This window comes from Lutjanus erythropterus, chromosome 18 (genome assembly GCF_056507025.1).
Source record: "Lutjanus erythropterus isolate fLutEry1 chromosome 18, fLutEry1.hap2, whole genome shotgun sequence".
In the NCBI taxonomy this organism is placed as follows: Eukaryota; Metazoa; Chordata; class Actinopteri; order Lutjaniformes; family Lutjanidae; genus Lutjanus; species Lutjanus erythropterus.
This window is the reverse complement of record NC_139334.1, coordinates 9,447,264-9,466,374: the sequence shown is the minus strand read 5'-3', so window position 1 is coordinate 9,466,374 and position 19,111 is coordinate 9,447,264. Positions and strand designations below refer to the sequence as shown.

Sequence of the window (19,111 nt, the reverse complement as noted above, 5' to 3'; positions counted from 1 at the left end):
AGAGGGTGTAGGTGTAAGATATACAGCCATACCTCGGCAGATTATAAAGAGGAGCCATGCGGAAGCAGGCGACGACTGCTCGTTTCCTCTGCTTGGACAGCAACTTCTGCCACACACATTTCTTGGATCTCAGTGGCTGCTCCACCTGGTGGGAGTGTAAGAAGTCAGTGTTAAGACAATGTGATTAATCAACACATTCACTACCAGACCAAAAAAAATACCACCTGATAACTGAGAACTGGCATTTTTATGAGGTTTTTCTCCTCAGGTATTTTAGTGACTCATCATGAGCCTGACTGTGTACAAGTGAAAGGAGAAGTGCAGTAAAGTGGGAGTCAGAAATGGTCGAGCTGCCCAGTGAAACTTTGCTCTCAACAATCACTGCAATTTGTGTTTCATCACCCACATCAAACCAAGAAAAAAGCACATGGTGTAACACTGAGTTGAGTCTATGCTTTTTGAGGCAAAACCACTGACTGTATAAAGATGGACAACATGGCTGCTCCCCAAAGTGAGCCAAAACATCTTGATCTCCCCCTGGTGGCTGGCTGCAGTCATGAACCCAGTCTATAGATTGGCCATGGGCCAAACTAAAACATCAGTACATGTTCAATCTCCCCAAAGATGGTTGGATTCTGTAATTTTAGGAAATTCTTATCACATTGTTACTGAAGAACTTGTCTCATTTGAGACAATAGTTGTTCAGTCTGTGAGCGCTGAAAGTAGAATTTGAGACATTTGGTGGACAATAAGGGAAAAAGTTCATTTTGAGCTGTGATAGTGGCAGGAATTGGAGATGCCTACCTTTATACACAGTCTATGGTCCGAGCCAACTAAAGAACGGAGGAAAAAGATTGCTTTGTGATCTCACAATATACTCTACTGCTTTCATTCTGTGCTATAATGATGGTGAGGTGATTGTGGAGGTGACCACATCCTACACAGACATCCAGGGCTGACTTATGGATGCCCTTGTCTACATTGGGCAACAGTTCTCCAGGGATCCCATAATTACTGTAACATCATTAGCCTTTGGCAGCGTATTTGCCATTATAATTGCCATTAGCTGTTTGTTTGGTGACCCTGCACCTGCAGTGCAGGTGTTTAATGAAACAAACACCCTCAGTGTCATTTGCAGCTCATATTATGTTTAGGTTTGTATAAATGTTTTGAGTCTGACCTGCTCCAGATTGAAGACGGCAGCAGAGATCCTCTGGATACGGTCCACCACCCTCTCAGGGTCTGGAGGCCCCTCACTCCTCATTGCGATGTCCTTGTACAGGTTTAGTTGCCACCTCACTGCAGGGTCTTCTGACTGAGTATCACAAAGAAAAATAGGAAATAAAATAAAAATTTTGGAGGCCAGTAACCACTTATGGTCGTGACATTAATATCAACATGCTCACCTTTTCTCGAAGATGCAGATTCTGCCGAATGTGATCTTTGACCTCTTCATCTGTGTCTTTCTATTAAACAACAGCAGAAACAGAGAGGCTTATATGAAGCTTTATTACTGTGAAATGTTTCCAATAAGTGTTGGTGTTTGATTGTTGTAAGGATACTTCATAGTCACATAAGAGATATCTCACCAGCAGGTAACGAGTCTTGGCTAGAGAGATGAGCTCTTGGTCTCCCGGGGTGCACATGTTGAGGCCAATTGGCAGCATCTTCTTCAGAGCAGCCACAATCAGCGAGGTCTGGATAGAGTAGAACTCACCACGTCTTTTCTTGTGTCTCCTCTCCTGGTCTTGTCCTCCAGACTGAGAGAAGTCACAATATTAACCTCAGAAAACACAAACTGGTGAATTAAAAAAAGGTACAGCTGCTTAACAAGCTGGACTTTTAAAGTAAAACATACTATTTTCAGTAACACTTCATTTAAAGGGGTTATCGTTACAGTGTCATAACCACATCATAACACCTGTCATGAACATGAATGAGTCTTCACGAATGTTTATGACTGTTGCCAGTAAGCATCATTCGGCCACTTACGTCATTTTTAATGCAAATTTGACATTGTCTTACGTCTTTGAAACGACATTAATTGAACTTGACATTAATTCTTGCTGGGTTTGGCTCCTGGCAACACAGGTCTGAGACAGCTAATAAGCTGCCCAGCCAATAAAACTTAAAGACTTTGATGGGTTACGTTGTCTTTGTTAATATCAAGGAGTCATAACAAAGACATTTTTGTCGTGGTTAATGTCAAGTTGTAATAGACATCTCAAACAATATCAGCTTAACTGACCAAATGACACTTATTGACATAAACATTCATAAAGACCCCTTCATGTTCATGACAAGTGTCATGACATGGTTGCAACAGAGTAAGGACAGTCTTATGCACACACCTTCAAAAAAAAGTGTTTTCCTTTTTTCCTCTTTTTGTTGTATTTAATGCTGCACTAAAGCACTCCCTTTCAACATTTAAACTGATACTTTAACATTATTTTATTGGAGCTTACTTCACAGTGGGAGCAGCACTCACACTGTATTTGAACAAAAGCCAGAGGCAACTGAGGCATTTTTCAGCCCTGGCAAAATCCGTGACCAGCCTGAATCTGTGCCACTGAAGCATTAAGAAGTTTCACACCTCAGCTGAAAAGTAGAGCTAGCAGACTGCTGCCCGTGTTAGAACAGCGTGATGTTACCAGTGAGCAAACAACTCACACTTTTGAGCCAAATTGAAGCAGCTGGCTCAGTGAAAACACTAATTTCCATATTAATACACATACACTGACACACACATACACACTGATCACACACATCGACCACAACATATATAAAGAGCTAGAGGTAACTATTGGCCAAACACACTTGGGAACTACAATCCATCAACTGCAAACACACTAGTAACACGTGATCACATGATTTGCTACAAAAGGGCCGACCTTCATTACTCCAGATGAGGCGTGTTCTGCCCATAAGGGAATGAGGAATGACCAAAGTTACCATGTCACGCATGGTGATGAATGGAGGCCACAAATAATCAGGTGACATGATATATAACTACACTATAGATTCTATAGCACATCGCCACAAGCTATTGGCTTTTCTGCTTGGCGACTGGAGCACATAAGCCAATAAGCTGGCAGGTAAACAGCTCATGCACTGCATCACTCTACCTTCTCCTTAAAGGACTGTTTGAGACAGAGAGAGAGAAAGACAGAGAGAAAGAAAGACAGATGGAAGAAAATGATGAGAGGGCAGTTGTTAATGGAGGCAATGAAAAACATTTGTTTGCCTTTAAAACAGCTAAACCAGGCAGACAAGAAATCAAATGTTCTAACCCCCATAATGCTGAGAGGGGCTGAAGATATGGAAGAATATTCTTCTACTGAGGGATGAATGTTAGTCTCAGTCATCTATACCAATGAGCAAGCATGCATAAACTCACACACACAGTCATAAGTCAAAGTCAGTCATGGTCCTGCTTATTATATATATATATATATGTACATACGGGCATGCACACATATTTGACGGGTAAAGCTGCCATTAGACACGACTAAAGCCTGATTTCCATTGCATGGTAGAGCTCAATTCAAATTAACTCAACTTGCTTTTCCCAGAGATTGTGTTAGACTTTCTTGTTGCCTGTATTTCCACATTCATAATTTTTACCTGTCATTTTAATTTTATTTTTTTTAATGATAATGAGACACAGACTATTTAATAGCACTGACTAGCAGTCAGGTGAGGTGTGTGGGGCAAGCAGGTTCTCTCTCACTCTTTCTCTCCAATATTTCAATAGTGCATCTGATCTTCTCCCTCCCTTTGTGGATTTTTTATTAAAATAAACTTTGTCCTTTAAGTGAGTTTGTGCTTGTTTGACTAAAGATAACTCTATCTTTTATCTGTGCTTAAGGTGATGTTTCCCTCACTGCCACTGACACAACCACTCATTACGACAGATCACTCTTTGTGTTTAAATCTGTCACAATGATGGATGGCCTTCAGATTTTCTATAGTGATATGATTTCAGTGAATAATTTCCAGTGAGAAACATGCTGTCTTCACTTCGGCAGTATTTTTTGAGAGGAGTACAGAGGACTGATAGAGAGATGACCATAATCATGTTACAGCAAAGGTGATGAAAATCTATTCAGTTCATCTTTGAGTCCAAGTGGATGTTTGTGCCTAATGGAATTAAATTCCTTGCAGGAGTTCCAGAAAAATGTCAAAATGATGTATGGCCTTCAAGTTTTTCCTGACTTAAAAAAAAATTCAATCAATGATGGAAAATATTCACTTAACCCCTGAGTATTCTCTCAATGTAGGCGAGATTCTTAGCTGATCATCAAAGTGAAAGCATGTGAAAATGCCACATCATATTTAATGTGACACAAAGACGGGAACAATGGAGGATAAAAACTGAGGGCAGCAAGACAAAAGATTGCTGAAAGAAATGTGAGAAATTTGGGAAATCAGAGAGCAAACAAGAAAATGACTCTGTTGCTCAATTCTAGTGACGATTCTCTCTAACCAGTTGGTGGTCTGCAGTGTTTTCACTCCACCGTTTAATATCAGTTCAGCTCACGTGGAATTTTGACCGGGACGATACCAAAAAAATGCTCCAAGTACTATTTACAGCTTTTGTCAATGGAAAAACAACAGAAGAACAGTTCCAAGGGGGGCGAGCCGAGCTGATGTTCAAGCTCATACCATGCAGTGGAAATGCTGCACAAAAGGGTATATATCTGCTGCCAGAATAAAGATACAGAGTTGACAGTGTTGAGAGGTGAAGTTGTCTGCAAATACAAAACCTACCTTTGACATCTTGGTTTTGTTATCTCCAGTCAAGAAGGACAGGTTGTTGATTTCATTCTGGACCACAAAATTCTGCTCTTCTCTTTTGAAATTCTGGAGACAAATGCCGCAGAAAGATAGCTCTGTTTTATCAGTGTTCTAATCCATGAAGGCTGTCAGTTCTTCTGTAGCTAAAAAAGCACAGAGATAAGAGAACTTACATGCGATTTGCACCAGAGGATAAATATCTCAGCGACCATTCTGAAGAGCTCATTAGAGTCTGTGTCTGGTTCTTTCAGCCACCTGGACCTGCAGTAAAAGAGATGAATAAAGCAGCCCCATTACCTCCTAAATACTCTTTAAAAACAACTGCATCATCCACTGCTCTGCCAGCTGACCTGTTGTTGTCCACATAGCGGATAAGCATGGGGTAAAAGGCATACAGGTCCCTGCAGAGAACAGCAAACTCATCCAGGATGAGCAGCTCAGCCTCCTGAGTGTCTCCTTTACTGTCTGCCTTCAACAGCTCTTCCTCAGCCACCACCTTCACCGTCTTCTTCTTCAGCTTCTCCAGCGTAGGCAGGAAATGACTCTTTAAAAGGTCTGCACGGGCCTTGCTGATGATGGGTTGCACATACACTGAACAGTGAAATAGAGACAGAGTGTTACTTTATTGCTGTTGGTCATTTTTATGTACAGGTTTAACCGAGAATTGTCAGTACTTTAGTCAGATATTACAGCAGCAGAACATGGTTAGAGTTTGGCATCTAGGCTCTGACCTCATCACTCCCCACAGATCATGTTTACACAGAGATATTGAGGAGTGAAGAGCAAGTATCTTAAAGCCCCATTGGAGCCTGCAGGTAAATGCTGGGGTGGTGGTGGGGCTGAAAGAACAGGCAGCAATACTGATGTGGTGGCAATGACAGGCAGAGGGAAAAAAGGGAAATATTTGCAGTTTAAATAGACCGCCATGTTGGGAGTAGCAGTGCGGCTTAAGTTGACTGCCTGCTCCCTGCTCCAGTGTTGACTGTCAATGAAGTCGCCTAAACCACTTTTGAACCAGACGGTGGTACAACCTCTTCCACTGCCATCCACTGTGATTGACTCTTTGACTGACAGCACTGCAGCAGCCTGGAAGGAGAGACACTCTCTGGTGTGCTGGGATTTTTGTGAGAATTCTTTTCACATCACAGATGACATAGAAAGGCTTTAAAATGTGAGGTAGGCTAAAACATGAAACTCACTTAGGCTGAAATAGGAGTTTAGTGTGGCACTGAAGTGAACAAAAAACACAGAATAGCCAAATATTTGTGTTGAACAGCCAAATCCAATTAGACTGACAAAATTCTGAGTTGGGCACAGATCTACTAGATACAGTAAACCAAAGAAGCGAAAGTGTGGCAGTCTCCCTTAGCATCACGAGCTGTTATAGCAACCCATGCTCACCAGCAATCCTCTTCATCCAGGAGGCCTCGTCGATGCCCAGGTTGTTGTTGAGGATCTTGAGGATGTTGCCCAAGATGAGGCTAAGGTGCTCTGAGGTGACAGTGGTGCAGCAGACGCTGGCCCCACTGGCCGGCTGGTTCTCAGGCCCCCTCTCCCACCAGTAGGACAGGTAGTTACAGAGCATGGGCAGCACCACCTCGATGACATGAGGCATCTCTGCGTACCGCGCCCCAGACTCAGCCATGTCATTGATGTCCTTTATCAGACCGTCCAGCCGCGGCATCCCGGGACACATCTCCTCCACTGAGTCTTGTATGCCGAGGACTGAACACACAGCAGGTGATTCAACATTCAACATTCGCTGTACATTATCATATATATTTTTTATTATATATTTTATAAAAGGGAGATGTATCTATTGAAGAATAGTAAGCATGCTGACATTTGAGAAGATTTTACACAAGTACAGTGCAGATATACACAATGTACAAAATGTATGATTAAATGAAGAAAAGCTTGTTCTCATATTGCAGAACATCTAAAAATGATAAGATGGCTATAAAAGAGAGACATGTTCATTATCCAGAATAATGGCTGTTTGATTTGCCACTTTGGTCCACCCCTGGTAATGAACTCTTTTATTTTAGAATAATTACATATGACTCACTGGCTCGTTCTCTGGCGCTCTTGGTATTAAAGACAGAGCAGGGGTTGTACATGTTGAGCATGGGCTCCAGGAAGGCTACAGGCATGGCTCCAGCCAGGGTGGCCAAACACTGACCGAGAGCTGGGAGCTGTCTGAGAGACACACAGAGGAGGAGAGCCGGTGAAAAATGCACTGAATATCTGTGACTTTCTTCTCTGTGCTTTTAAACAGTTAAAATACAGTGTTCAAGCTGAGATACCTTTCTACATAGATGTTTTTCCCAGTTCCCAATGCATAAAGACTGGTCAGGATGCGATAGCAAGACACTTGGACATCATCCACTGAAAGAAATAAAGAAAATCAGAACAAGACTACATATAAAGGCCTCCAAGTGCCTCTGTGAGGCTATGATTAAGGACAGCGATGCTTTTAGCTGAATGATAACATCAGCACGCTACCATGCTCACATAGACATTGTTAACATGCTGATCTTAAGCAGATATTTACCATATTTACCAAGTTTACCATGTTCAGCATAATGTAGTGTATTAGCATATTATCTACTGTTCATTTTGCAGCTATTTTGTCATTAACTAAGGTAATGGGCAAAGTGAAACTTGACCCTGGTGGTGCTAAAAAAAAGTCAGAGGATCACCAACGTAATTGTCATACAACATCTTGTAACCATGAATGTACTATATCAGTCTATTCAAAACAGTATAAATGCAACACATTTTTCATGAGTTGAAGTGAAAGGTGTTTCTCTCATATTTTGTTCACAACACAAACTTAAAATCTGTGTTAGAGAGCACTTTCCCTTTGCCAAGATAATCCATCCACCTGACAGGTGTGGCATAGAGATGCTGATTAAACAGCAGGATTATTGCACAGATGTGTCTTGGACTGGTCACAACAAAAGGCCTCTCCAAAATGTGCAGTTTGATCTTGAAAAAGGACAATTATTAGGCACTGTGCTATAGCTATTACACATAGGGCTGCAGATAAAGATGACCTGCCCTCCTCTGCCTCTGTAAACTTGTTGCCTTCATTGGTTGGGATGGTTAGGTTTAGGCACGAATAGTGATTGGTTAGCGTTAGGGTAAGAATATCAGGGGATGCCAATCGGAGGCAGAGTAGGGCGGTTCATGACTTTGCTTGTATCTGTGGCCCTATGTGAAATAGCCATAGTTCAGTGCATAATAAATGTCTTTTCTCAAAATAAAACTGCACATTTTAGAGAAAGGGATTTCCATAAATTTGTTGGGTGAGTTGAGAGAAATAAGCCCCTTTTGTTTATTGATAAGGTCCTAGATTTTTTTACTTCAACTCATGAAAAACTGATGCACAAACAAAAAGGGTTGTTGCATGTATATTCTTGTTTAGTATATATATGTTAGAGGTCGAGATACTTCAGTGGATTAAAGTTAATAGGATTCATCTTCTGGAGATTGAGAATTCATGGCAATCTATCCATCAGTTGATATTTCAGTCTGGATGAAAGTTGTACACCGGCCAACCTGAAATGTTGACGTCCTACAATAGCCACCACACAGGCTCTATTATGATGGACTAAGTATTGTAAAGGATTGTGTTAAAGTCTTAGGTTAACTTTGCTGTACACTTGTGTAAGTAAGTGGTAGATATGTCCCTTGGTGTCAGGATGTAAGCAGTGGTATTACACACTGTATTACAATAAAACTTGACTCCAGTTTTTTTAGCAAACTCTCACACAACATGTTTGATCTCTCCTCTGCTGTCAGGACTCACAGAGCAGGTCGACTCCAAAGTGGTGCTGAGTGATGTGTTCAAACAGGGCGGTTAAAATGGGGAGCAGAGCCACGGTGGTGTAGTTGATATTCTGCGACACCCCTTTCATCTGCGAGCGAGAGTGAGTGAACTTCCCCAGCTTCAGGTTCTCAAATGTCTTCTCCAGATCCTCTGCGGCATTCTCGAAGAACGTCCTCAGCCCCACCCTCACCAGCTCGGAGCCGGACTTCATCACAGTCCTGTTGGGTGGAATGAAAGGGATTGTGATAAACGACTGAAACCAAATGAGGAGATACTATGCAAGGGCAGAGCTATAATAAACCACTGGATACCCTTTGGTATGCAAAGGACAACACTGTTTACCCCACAGTGGGACACACTCACTGTGAAATTACTTCAGTCTCACAGCCTGTGAAGGTTTTCATCATGAAATATGAGACATGAGTATCAACCTGACAGCCCTTACACTGAGACATAAATGATTTGTTTAATGAATTAGGTGGATATTTAAATCCAAGGTGAGTTTGCCAGTGTTGGAGCGTAGACACATCACATGACACTAAAATAGCACAATGCATTAACATGATTAGTCTGTCCATTTTCAGCATTTCACAGTTCATAACATTGCTAAATGAATTACCCATTGTTAAGCCTTGATGTGTCCCAGTAGGAAGGAGAAATGAAAGACAGAATCTGTGGGCATCAGCTGTAGCTCTTCAGCACAAACACGACACAATTATATATTGCTGATTTAGCCTCATTATGTGCGAGCTGCATTAACAAACAGTACATTGTGTCTAAAGAACACTACAAGCCTTGGGCAACATGTGGTGCATGAAATTTGTTTTGCTTATTTAAATGCCAGAGGATGCTCTTTGTTAATGCCAGCACCTCCCAAAAGACACCACAGTAATAACTGTTTAAAAAGAAAATGTTCATGACAAATACGCTCCTCTTGAGGGTTCACAGAGGTTAGATTCTGCGTCGTTGCTTTACACGGTAAAAAATGAAACTGGTTTCTCAAACAATTATTGTTTAAGCGCAGTCTTTATCAAGCCAAAGGCTTCTGTTAAAATTTAAAATTGTTCATTTTTTCAAGTTTTCCTTTCAAAGAGAAAACTTAACAGTAACAGGTTTCCTTGTGAGTTTTGAGTGCTGCCAGATTTGTTCTCACCTGGTGTCCAGCGTGTGTGCCAGGATGTGCAGACAGCTCACAATGGTAGTAGAGTCACTTCCTACAAGACAACACAAAAGCCATCAAGATGACGTGAACACACACGCTGTCAACCATGATTACAAGACTTTCTGGTCCTGAACTGGTAGCAATCAGGGCTGAATAATTGATTGAAATATTATCCAAATCGCAGTATGATCATATATCATTCAGACCTGAGTTTGTCTGTGTATATTATTATAGTTTTGTATTTTTAATTAGTTTTTATTTTTATTTTGTTTTAAATTTTTGTTTTTGATTCAGTTTAATTTAATTTAGTTTCCAGAGTAGGTGTGCTCAATTCAGTTTAGTTTTAACAGTTTAAAAGATTTAAGAAGAATACGTACCACAATACAAACACAACACTTTGTGAAGGCTGTTGACTCACAGTAATGTAGAAATCTCAATAAACATATTCACCACTGCCTCCTCATGCTTGTTGTGTCAGATTTGACAACACTGACAAAAACTAAAACTAAAGACATTTACCGTATACTTTTATTTTGTGTAAGTTAATTACACAACATCACTTCAGTTACTTTTTGTTTTTTCTAAGATCTATTTTTTTATTTTTATTTCAGTTCATTTTAATAACCTTGGTATGTACCATACCCAGCAGCCTCGAGACAAATAGATTTGCAGGTTACGGGATTAGTTAGATAAGGTTAGTGGATCAATAACTAGTTCACCACCTCAGCTGGATGTGGGATGTTCATTGTGGTTAACGGCATGATGGTTAATGTAATCAATTCAGTGGTTTAGGTGATTGAACTGAACTGTCACGGTCTCAAAATCTAAATAATCAATCATCATTTCTGTGGCAGGGGTTCAGGTTACTATTTAACGACACAGTGTGCAAGTTCTGCCACTAGGGGTCTCTCTCACATTAAGACAATCACAAAAGACATACAGTAATTTAATGACACTGTTAAGTAGTGTCGGACAATGGGACTTATTATTTTTACTGTCAAACAATAACTACTGCCCATGATAATCTGACATGACTCAAGCAGAGTTACTGTTCCTGGACCAGATAATGAAGTATTATTTAGAATGTTTGCCAACTTCCTTCCTCACTCTCTGATGTATCCGATGTACTCATGTTTTCCCAGAAGTTATAACAACTAGTGGCTTGCAGGAAAAAGCACCATTACCATGAGTAAATTACGTATTTCTCAGGGTTTTGAATAAATCATGTAAAATGTGTTTCTACATGTTTTAATGTGGAAATGTTGCATGTTATAGCTTCAAAGGAAGAGTTCATTATTTTGGTAAATATACATATTTTGTTTCTTAATGGGAATTACATGAGAAGATTGATACAACTCTCACATCTGCATGATAAAGCTACAGTCAACAGCAAGTTAGCTTAGCTTAATGCAGCATAAAGCCAGGAAAGAGGACAATAGCTAACCTGGCTCTGCTGTCCAAAGGTAACTAAAGCTCACTAAATTAACATGTTGTAGCTTTATGAAACTATATCATGACATGGACTTACTTTTACACACACACACACACACACACACACACACACACACACACACACACACACACACACACACACACAAACACACACACAGACACACAGACACACAGACACACAGACACACACACACACACACACTGCTGACCAGTCAGTTGTACTCAGCTTACCAAAGAGAGAAATCCTATGTCTGACAAGAGCTGCCAGTTTACAAAACAGGCTGGAGGTGTGATGGACAGACAAAGGGAGGAAATGAGACAAGTACAGTGAGTAAATACTTGGAGAGAAGATTAGTAATTAAGATTATAAGTTTAGGATTTTAAGTACGGAATGGTAAAGAGTTATTATCATGCTATATTGCTGGAGGTAAATGAAACTGTTCTCATCTTGTACCTGGTGACCATCTCCTTCTCCTTGTTGGATGCGTAACCGCTGCTGCTCAGGTTCTTGTTGGGGGAGGAGAGGAAGTAGAGAGAATGGTTCTTGAAGTACTGGTCGATGAGAGGAAGGAGAACCTGAAGGAGGATATTGATAACAACAGCATCAGATCAGGGTGATGGAAATTTCATTTAAAACAGTTAGATATATTTACAGCAGCTCTGTTTATGATCATATCCTTACTTTGGCAAAAAACTTGATTTCTTGTTCATGAGGGGACCGGTCTGTTTTGCCACTGGCAGCCATGGCCTCTGGATTGAATGTAAAAATACATATTTAATAGTAAGTAATGAGACTACTTTAACATACCATTTACACCTGATATTAAAATGCATTACCCAGATAAGAAAAAAAAAGTGCAACAAATTTTTCATTGGAAACAATACCTTCAGGAAACAACATCACAAGTCCACAAAAGTGGACAACACTTGTCAAGTTTCACAGTTAAAGAGGTCTGTGCTAATTTGCATTAATTTACCTTTTCTGTATTATTTTTACATTTGGGCCACCAAAAACATACTTTGGCCACCAGATTTGGTGATTTAGTAGCCTGTAGGGCCGGGGCATTAAAATTTTCTTGCTTATTCCTGAAATTAATGTATTACATTCACAAAGTTACAAGAGGAGACAAATAATTAAGAATATGTCATAGACAGTGTTTCACAAAGTTTATAAAGTTTCCCTGAAGTCATATTATTAAAATAAATATTATTAATAATAGAAATGCTGGGTGTACACGCAAAGGCAAGATTGGATCGTTTATTCTCTAAATAATGTGTACAAATCACATTTTATTACCAGGTGTAAACTAGGTGTAAGTCTCAGGTCAGATCCTATGTAACATTACCATACCCAAGTGAGCGATGAACTCCTGAGCTGAGTCGACATACTTTAGCAGCTTCTTCAGGAACTTGTAAGCAAACCTCTTCTCCATGGAAGAGGAATCCTGCTCCAAGTCCTTCAAACCTCTGCAACAGAATAAGATATTAGCTATAAATCAACACTTTAATACCACTATATTTTCTTTTTATAGTATTTGATAAAGGACTCCACTAAAAGTCAAATGGAAAAGTTATAGAGTAGTATAAAGTGTCTGCGAGACATCAGCATGATAATATATGACCCACATCATGAAATATTTGACCTTGTGATGCTGTAGCCGTTGATCTGCAGGAAGCGGAAAAGGTCCTGAGCCTTCTCTCGATCACGGGCCTTCTCTTTGGCTGTCAGCGTGTCGTAGGGCACCAGCAGAGGGTGTGTTCCCCCACCTGTAACCACAGACTAGGTTCAGCGTTCAGTAACACTTGATCAGCCACAGCTCTTTACTGTGTGTCTGTGTGAAGACAGATGGTGGCATGAATTGGATGTACCACTCAGCTGAACGTATTTAGTCAAGACCGACGAGGCAGACACGTGCATATGCTCACAGGCACATTTAAACACAGCGACAACCAGGAGGCACTTTACATCCACCCACATGCACATACTGTCTCTTCCTCTCTGTTTTGCAGGTATTTCTATGTAATATGTGTCGACTATAATTGAGTTTATTAGCAAATCACCTCTGCTTCCAAGGTCATTCTTCTTCTTCTTGGCCCAGATGTTATGGTAATTTTCAGCCACCACCTCCACCATCCCCTTGAACCAAAGACAAACAGAAGATCTCAGTGAGGGGCATGTTTCACCCACGCTACTCATTCACATTCAGGAAATATTGCCTTTCATCTCGTATTCAGACTGAGAGATCGTTTGATGTTAAAAGAAAAAAGTACAACAAAGCAAATGGGTAGTCACTCACCTGCAATTCTCTGGAAAGCACCACGTTGCTTGTATCTATTGGGCTTGGATTGAAGCCATTTGCCTGGAGATGTTCAAAAACATGCAGATTTACAGTGAGACTGTGTTATTAGTTATAAATCAACACTTTGATAACACAAGATTTTCACTTTAATAGCATTTGTTAGAGGATTAGTCTGTGTCTTTCGGCTTTCAGTCTATTATGCAAGGAGATTAGCAACAAAATCAGCTTTGTTTCCACAGTAAATAACTGTGTGATCTGATTGTTTACAACTGTACACAGTAATTGCTGACTGAGTGGGACTGTCCTAAAAATGAGAAAATGTGAACTGATAGCAGCTGCAAGCCTAGAGTACTGATTTCCAAAACTCAAATCTTAGTCTGAAGTAATGCTAATGGTTCAAATGTTCAAATATTAGACAGAAGTAACAATTGAAACAGTTAATGGTAGGTAAAAGTATAGTATCAGTATCAAATAGTTGACTAAAAGTAAGGAATAAACATTTAGAATAGCATAAAGTAATAAATAAACTGTTAAAAATGTTAGGACAACTAAAGTTAAAACACTAAGGGAAAAGCAAATTAATGTTATCTAAAAGTGTAGTAAATATTTAAAAGTAAATAAACAGTTTAAATTACACTAATTAGCTTAAGGTAGCAGTTGAAATAGCTAATGATAATAAGTATACTAATGAATAAACATTTGAAATAGTTGACAAGAAGTAATTGCAAAAATAAAAAAACTAACCTATAATAGTGAGTAAAAACTAATGAAAAACAATTAAATTAGCTAAATTCAGTAAAAAAGCATTAGCTAAAACACAGTATATAGTTGTGAGCTACTGGCTAATTGCTAAATGGCTGAAAGGTCCAGTGTACCGCTGATAGAAGTACGAATGCAAACTTTTCATGGCAGCCATATTGATATGAACTCATCTAAACACAGATGTTACCAATGATACTAATTAAGTTTGGCCTGAACAGACCCTTAATTAGTATCATTGGTAACACCTGTGCTTACTCTTTTACTATTATGTCAAAATGGCTGAATATGAAAAATATTCATGTTGTAGCAATATCCACTTTTATATAACAACTGAATTCTAGTCTATAATTAATGCCAGCTGAGATGATTTGATCAGTGGCATGTATAAACTTGATGGCCAAATAGGCAAAAAAAACATCAAAAGAAGGAAATATCTCATAGAGGAATAAATTTGACTTTATTTTCAGGTATCAGATTTGTCATATTCTTTGCACTGTACCTGTGAAGCCTGAGAGATTTTTCGCATTTTCTCACTCTCCCTCTGCTGAGACATACTTTCTCCATCCTTGGTCCTGTCGATACTCCAGCCCATTGCCAGCATACTCTTCAGGGACTCTCTAATTGGCCATCTGTAAATCTCTTTCTCCTGAAGCACAGAGACAAAAATAGGGGACAAGCACTAAGCCCAGAAGCCTCAATCTACCAGTTATCTCTTCAATGTTAATCTTTTTTCACAAATCTCACATCCAACAATCTGTACCTTTTCTGTCAGAGCTTTGTAGGTCCTGAGCTGAGGGTGAATCTTGGCCTTCTCATCCACACAGTCTCCATATTTCCATCCCAGCAGCACCTGAGGCATAAGCACAGAGGGATGTACAGGGGTGAAAGCAATCTTCATTGCCTTCAGAGTCCCTTAAGGACATGATTTATTATATGGAAGACTGGGTAAGAGATTAAGTACGCCTAACACATTAAGGAGCCATGGTACATTCGGTTCTTGCTATCCTCAGCTCTTGTTAAATTTTTTGACAGATGCAACAATGCAGGCTAAGCATTTGGCACAAAAGACAGCAAGGGCCTTCTATAGAAGACACTACCACAATTATTGTCAGCATGCCCAGAGTATCCCTTTCAATAATAACAAAAAGGAAGCATCACCAAAAGACACAATGCTGCGATATTAGAAAAAAAAAGAACAAGATCAAGATTTTGATCTGAACTGATTTTGTTCACTTTGAAATGTCTGAAATGCTTTCCTGATCATATTTTTGTGCAGTATTTCTTCAAGGAGAGACATTTTAAGTGTCCTCCTTACTCTTACAGTTGTGATTTTTTTCAAGTTGAACACTTTGTAATTTAATAGCCATTTTCCCAGGCAAAAGCTCTTATCTTTGGCCTTACCTTCTCTGCTGACCATTTCTCATGGGAGTGCTCGGCGTATTTGTTGGCAAAGTGCTCGAGCTTCTCTGGAAGAGCAATGCTGGAAAAAGAGTGTGACAATAATTCAGCTTGTGTATGCAAATGCATGTTACTGGAGTCATGTACAGTCATGTACTGAGCATGCAATGATATAGCAAGTCAAGCTGATACTGCATTTCTCAATGATGTCTGGCTTGAACATTGCTTACTTAGCAGTATTGATGGGTTTGGGGTCGAAGTTGCCCTGAGCGTCTATAGAAACAGGCTTTTCCACAGTTGTGCATATCGAGGCATCCACATAGTCCGGTGGCAAAGCTCCAGCTATGGCACTGAGGCAAGGCATGGCCATCTTGAAGAGCTCTGGGTCGTATTTCTGCATGGTGAGGGAGAGAAAGCTACAGAGTAAATGCAAAACTTAGTCTGCAAACACTTTATAATCACCATCATTAATAAATGGTTAATTGTTGCACCTATTATAACATTTTATATACAATATTAAGTATATGTTAATGATTACCAGATGATTTGTAAACCTTTAAGAAATCATTGCATAGAGAGATGGACCAGATATTTGTAATACTTTGTTAATGGTTAATAATTGTAACAAACATATTTATTTCTTGAACCTACCCAAGTAGTTTTAGCGCCTTTATTTTGAAAGTCTACACACATATTTGGCATATTTATTAATGCTAACGTGACTGCAGAGCCCTGCAAATTACAGGCGCCAGATGGTTACCTACAGCATCATAGTTAGAAGAGCAGGGCTGCCATATTTGATGAGGTAGGAGTGAGCTGTCTAATCAGAAGGGTTATTTTGAAGTTACAACTAATGTTTATAATACTTTATAAATAGTCAATAAACACTGTGTAATGAATCTATAAACGTTACTTGGATGGCCATTAATAAATGGTTTATTAAGCATGTATAAACATGATTTGAACACTTGTTAACTCTAAAATAACTATTTATTGAAGTCTAAATAATTTATTAACCATTTACTAATGACTGATATTTTAAACTGATACCCTTAGCTCTTAAAGGGTGACTTCCCGGTAGTGTTCACTGTACATTCAAATCAAAACATTCAAATTTTGTTAGATGTATTTACATTTTGGCCTCAAAACGCTATTTTCCGGACCTTTATAAACACTTTTTCCTGTGTGACATGGCATATTTTTCTGCATGATGAAATTTCTTCATAAATCCTCGAGGATGAAGCAGGAGTAGCATGTAAAATATGGCCACCTGTCAAATTTAACTGCAAACAAACAGGGGGCAGCGTATCACCAGAGTAACTCCTAACTGCTGCTCATTATACTCTATGTTGTAACCCTCTGTAACAGCAGCTAGGAGGCTAGCTGCCATTAGCCCAGTTAGCTGTGTAACTAAAGGCCCTAATATGACTTGAGTCTGTCTGGACCTGCAGTTTATAGCACCAGTGGAGTGTTTATGTTGACACCATGGGCAACTGAACTGCACTCAGCAGCCTCTGAGTGGATGTGGCCCACAAAAGAACGGGCCTTTAAAATCTTGTTTAAGTGTATTTGTGCAAATTGCATTCGTATTAAACAAATACAAGTAATTTGTTTTGTTGTTCATTTAAGGTGGGACTTAAATAAAGCTGTACAGCCTCTTCAGTCTAAGGGTATCAGTGCAGGGGCCAGCGGAAGAGACGTTAATGAAGAATTATTCTAAAAGCTGGAGAACCAGCATGCTAGAGACTTTGGATCAATGATGGCTGTCGAGATATTGATGTTTTCAGGCCAGCCCTTTGCACAGCCTCCTTTCATGAGTGTGCATTTAGAGAGATGTGTTGAGTCCGGCCATCTGCATCACAAACAGACCTCAAGATATTTGTGGCAAAAAATCCCTTTAGGTTATATTCCGTTGTTTATCACTTTTGTAGAGCATTTGTGCTATTGCACTCTCTCAGCCTTTTGCCAAACACATGTTAAAGAGATAGTTCGGATTATTTGTGGGGTTGTATATGGTAGTTAGTCTTTTAGCTTCAGTAGGTGGCGCTTGGCACACCCCCAGTTAGGGAGAAACTGAGTAGGGGACGAGCATGGACAATAAGTAATACTCCCGTGGACAGGAACAGCAACAAAAGGTATTTTAGCCACTTAAAAAAGGTCCACCTAAAAAAAAACCAAAAACAATATTTGTTGCGTAAGTGTACCCTATATTCAGAATGTTTTAACAGCTTTACTGTGCAGCGAGGCAGCCTCTTCTGGTGAGAACTGCCATTATGTAAACCGACCGTCGACCACTGCCTCGATCCCCTTGTTTGTCTGTGTTACAATGTGACTTTGGTGAAACCGAACTAACCCTTTCGTGGTGTTGAAAATATTCTAAGCATAGCATTCACATGCACTGATTTTTTTTGATGGATCTTTCTTAAGTGGCTAAAGTACATTTTGTTGCTGACCCTGTACACAGCAGTTTATTGCTCAGCTTCCTTGCTGGTACTCCTCTCTGCTTCTCCAAACTGGAGGTGGGCTGACCATCATCTACTGCAGCTAATACACTTAATATTGATAACTGCCTCTTACAACTCCACATCAAATAATCCAGATTATCACTTGTTACTGCTTAAGGAATGATGCAGTCACTATGAAACCGTAGGAAGGAAGTATCCTGATAAGAAAAAAGCGAGCGCTCACCCTCTGTGACAGAGAATCAAAAACTCCCCAGAAGATTTTCTTGGTGAGCAGTAGTTCATCCTCAGACGCTGTGCCGTAGCTGCCCCAGCCTGACGGGAGGCAGTAGTACTTCCAATTCTGCTCATAGTGGTTGGTTAGTAGCTGGAGGACAAACAGAGGGCAAAGGTCAAGACACACAGAGTGTAAAATATACAGAATTTAAGCAGGCAACAAGCACACAGTCTGTACACACACTCACAACACTGGGTGATGCATGTATAGCAAAGAGCTCAAATGAAATTAGCTCTCCCTCACTCAGCACAAATGAAATCCAAATGTGTTCATGAAACTATAGAACAAGTGTGTCCACCATTTCACAGATCAGTCACAATTTATTAGATTTGCAGTATTTCTCTCATGTGGCCAGACGGATGGAGCAGAGCAGTGGAGCAAACAAGCCTGTAATCACACAGTCCAATACTTCATCCCCTTGTTTTCCCTCCTGTAGCTGCCCACTTCTTCCACAACAGATGATTAACACCATGGGTGTGTTAGAAATGTGCCTTTTTGAATGTGCGTGTGCGTGTGTGAGAGAGAGAGAGAGTGAGAGAGAGAGAGAGGTGAACACTGGTGCATTAAAGGTACCCCTGCATTAGAGTTAGTGGAAACCCACAGAGCAGAGCTGACAGTCTAGTAAATTAAGTGTTGCCAAACAGAGACCAAAGTTTGGATTATGAA

At 39.9% G+C, this 19,111-nt stretch overlaps 1 protein-coding gene across 8 annotated transcripts in view; it reads right to left on the bottom strand.

Moving 5' to 3' along the window:
- The window catches only part of LOC146310615 (ryanodine receptor 3), a 148,688-nt gene that overhangs the window by 25,013 nt on the left and 104,564 nt on the right, over positions 1-19,111 (bottom strand). For 4 of the 8 annotated variants that reach the window (XM_084741868.1, XM_084741872.1, XM_084741869.1 and 1 more), the window contains exons 50-74: positions 18,395-18,535; positions 15,937-16,100; positions 15,710-15,788; positions 15,069-15,158; positions 14,808-14,954; positions 13,544-13,606; positions 13,308-13,383; positions 12,890-13,013; positions 12,598-12,713; positions 11,929-11,996; positions 11,701-11,822; positions 11,478-11,527; positions 9,786-9,846; positions 8,612-8,850; positions 7,104-7,185; positions 6,866-6,996; positions 6,199-6,522; positions 5,148-5,388; positions 4,971-5,058; positions 4,771-4,863; positions 3,126-3,140; positions 1,590-1,760; positions 1,407-1,466; positions 1,181-1,315; positions 33-145 (exon numbers count right to left, since the gene is read on the bottom strand). In XM_084741868.1, the coding sequence (XP_084597994.1) occupies positions 33-145; positions 1,181-1,315; positions 1,407-1,466; positions 1,590-1,760; positions 3,126-3,140; positions 4,771-4,863; positions 4,971-5,058; positions 5,148-5,388; positions 6,199-6,522; positions 6,866-6,996; positions 7,104-7,185; positions 8,612-8,850; positions 9,786-9,846; positions 11,478-11,527; positions 11,701-11,822; positions 11,929-11,996; positions 12,598-12,713; positions 12,890-13,013; positions 13,308-13,383; positions 13,544-13,606; positions 14,808-14,954; positions 15,069-15,158; positions 15,710-15,788; positions 15,937-16,100; positions 18,395-18,535 (2,993 nt within the window). The remainder of the gene's footprint in view (positions 1-32; positions 146-1,180; positions 1,316-1,406; positions 1,467-1,589; positions 1,761-3,125; positions 3,141-4,770; positions 4,864-4,970; positions 5,059-5,147; positions 5,389-6,198; positions 6,523-6,865; positions 6,997-7,103; positions 7,186-8,611; positions 8,851-9,785; positions 9,847-11,477; positions 11,528-11,700; positions 11,823-11,928; positions 11,997-12,597; positions 12,714-12,889; positions 13,014-13,307; positions 13,384-13,543; positions 13,607-14,807; positions 14,955-15,068; positions 15,159-15,709; positions 15,789-15,936; positions 16,101-18,394; positions 18,536-19,111) is intronic. The other 4 variants (XM_084741870.1, XM_084741874.1, XM_084741871.1 and 1 more) reach the window with 1 other exon arrangement.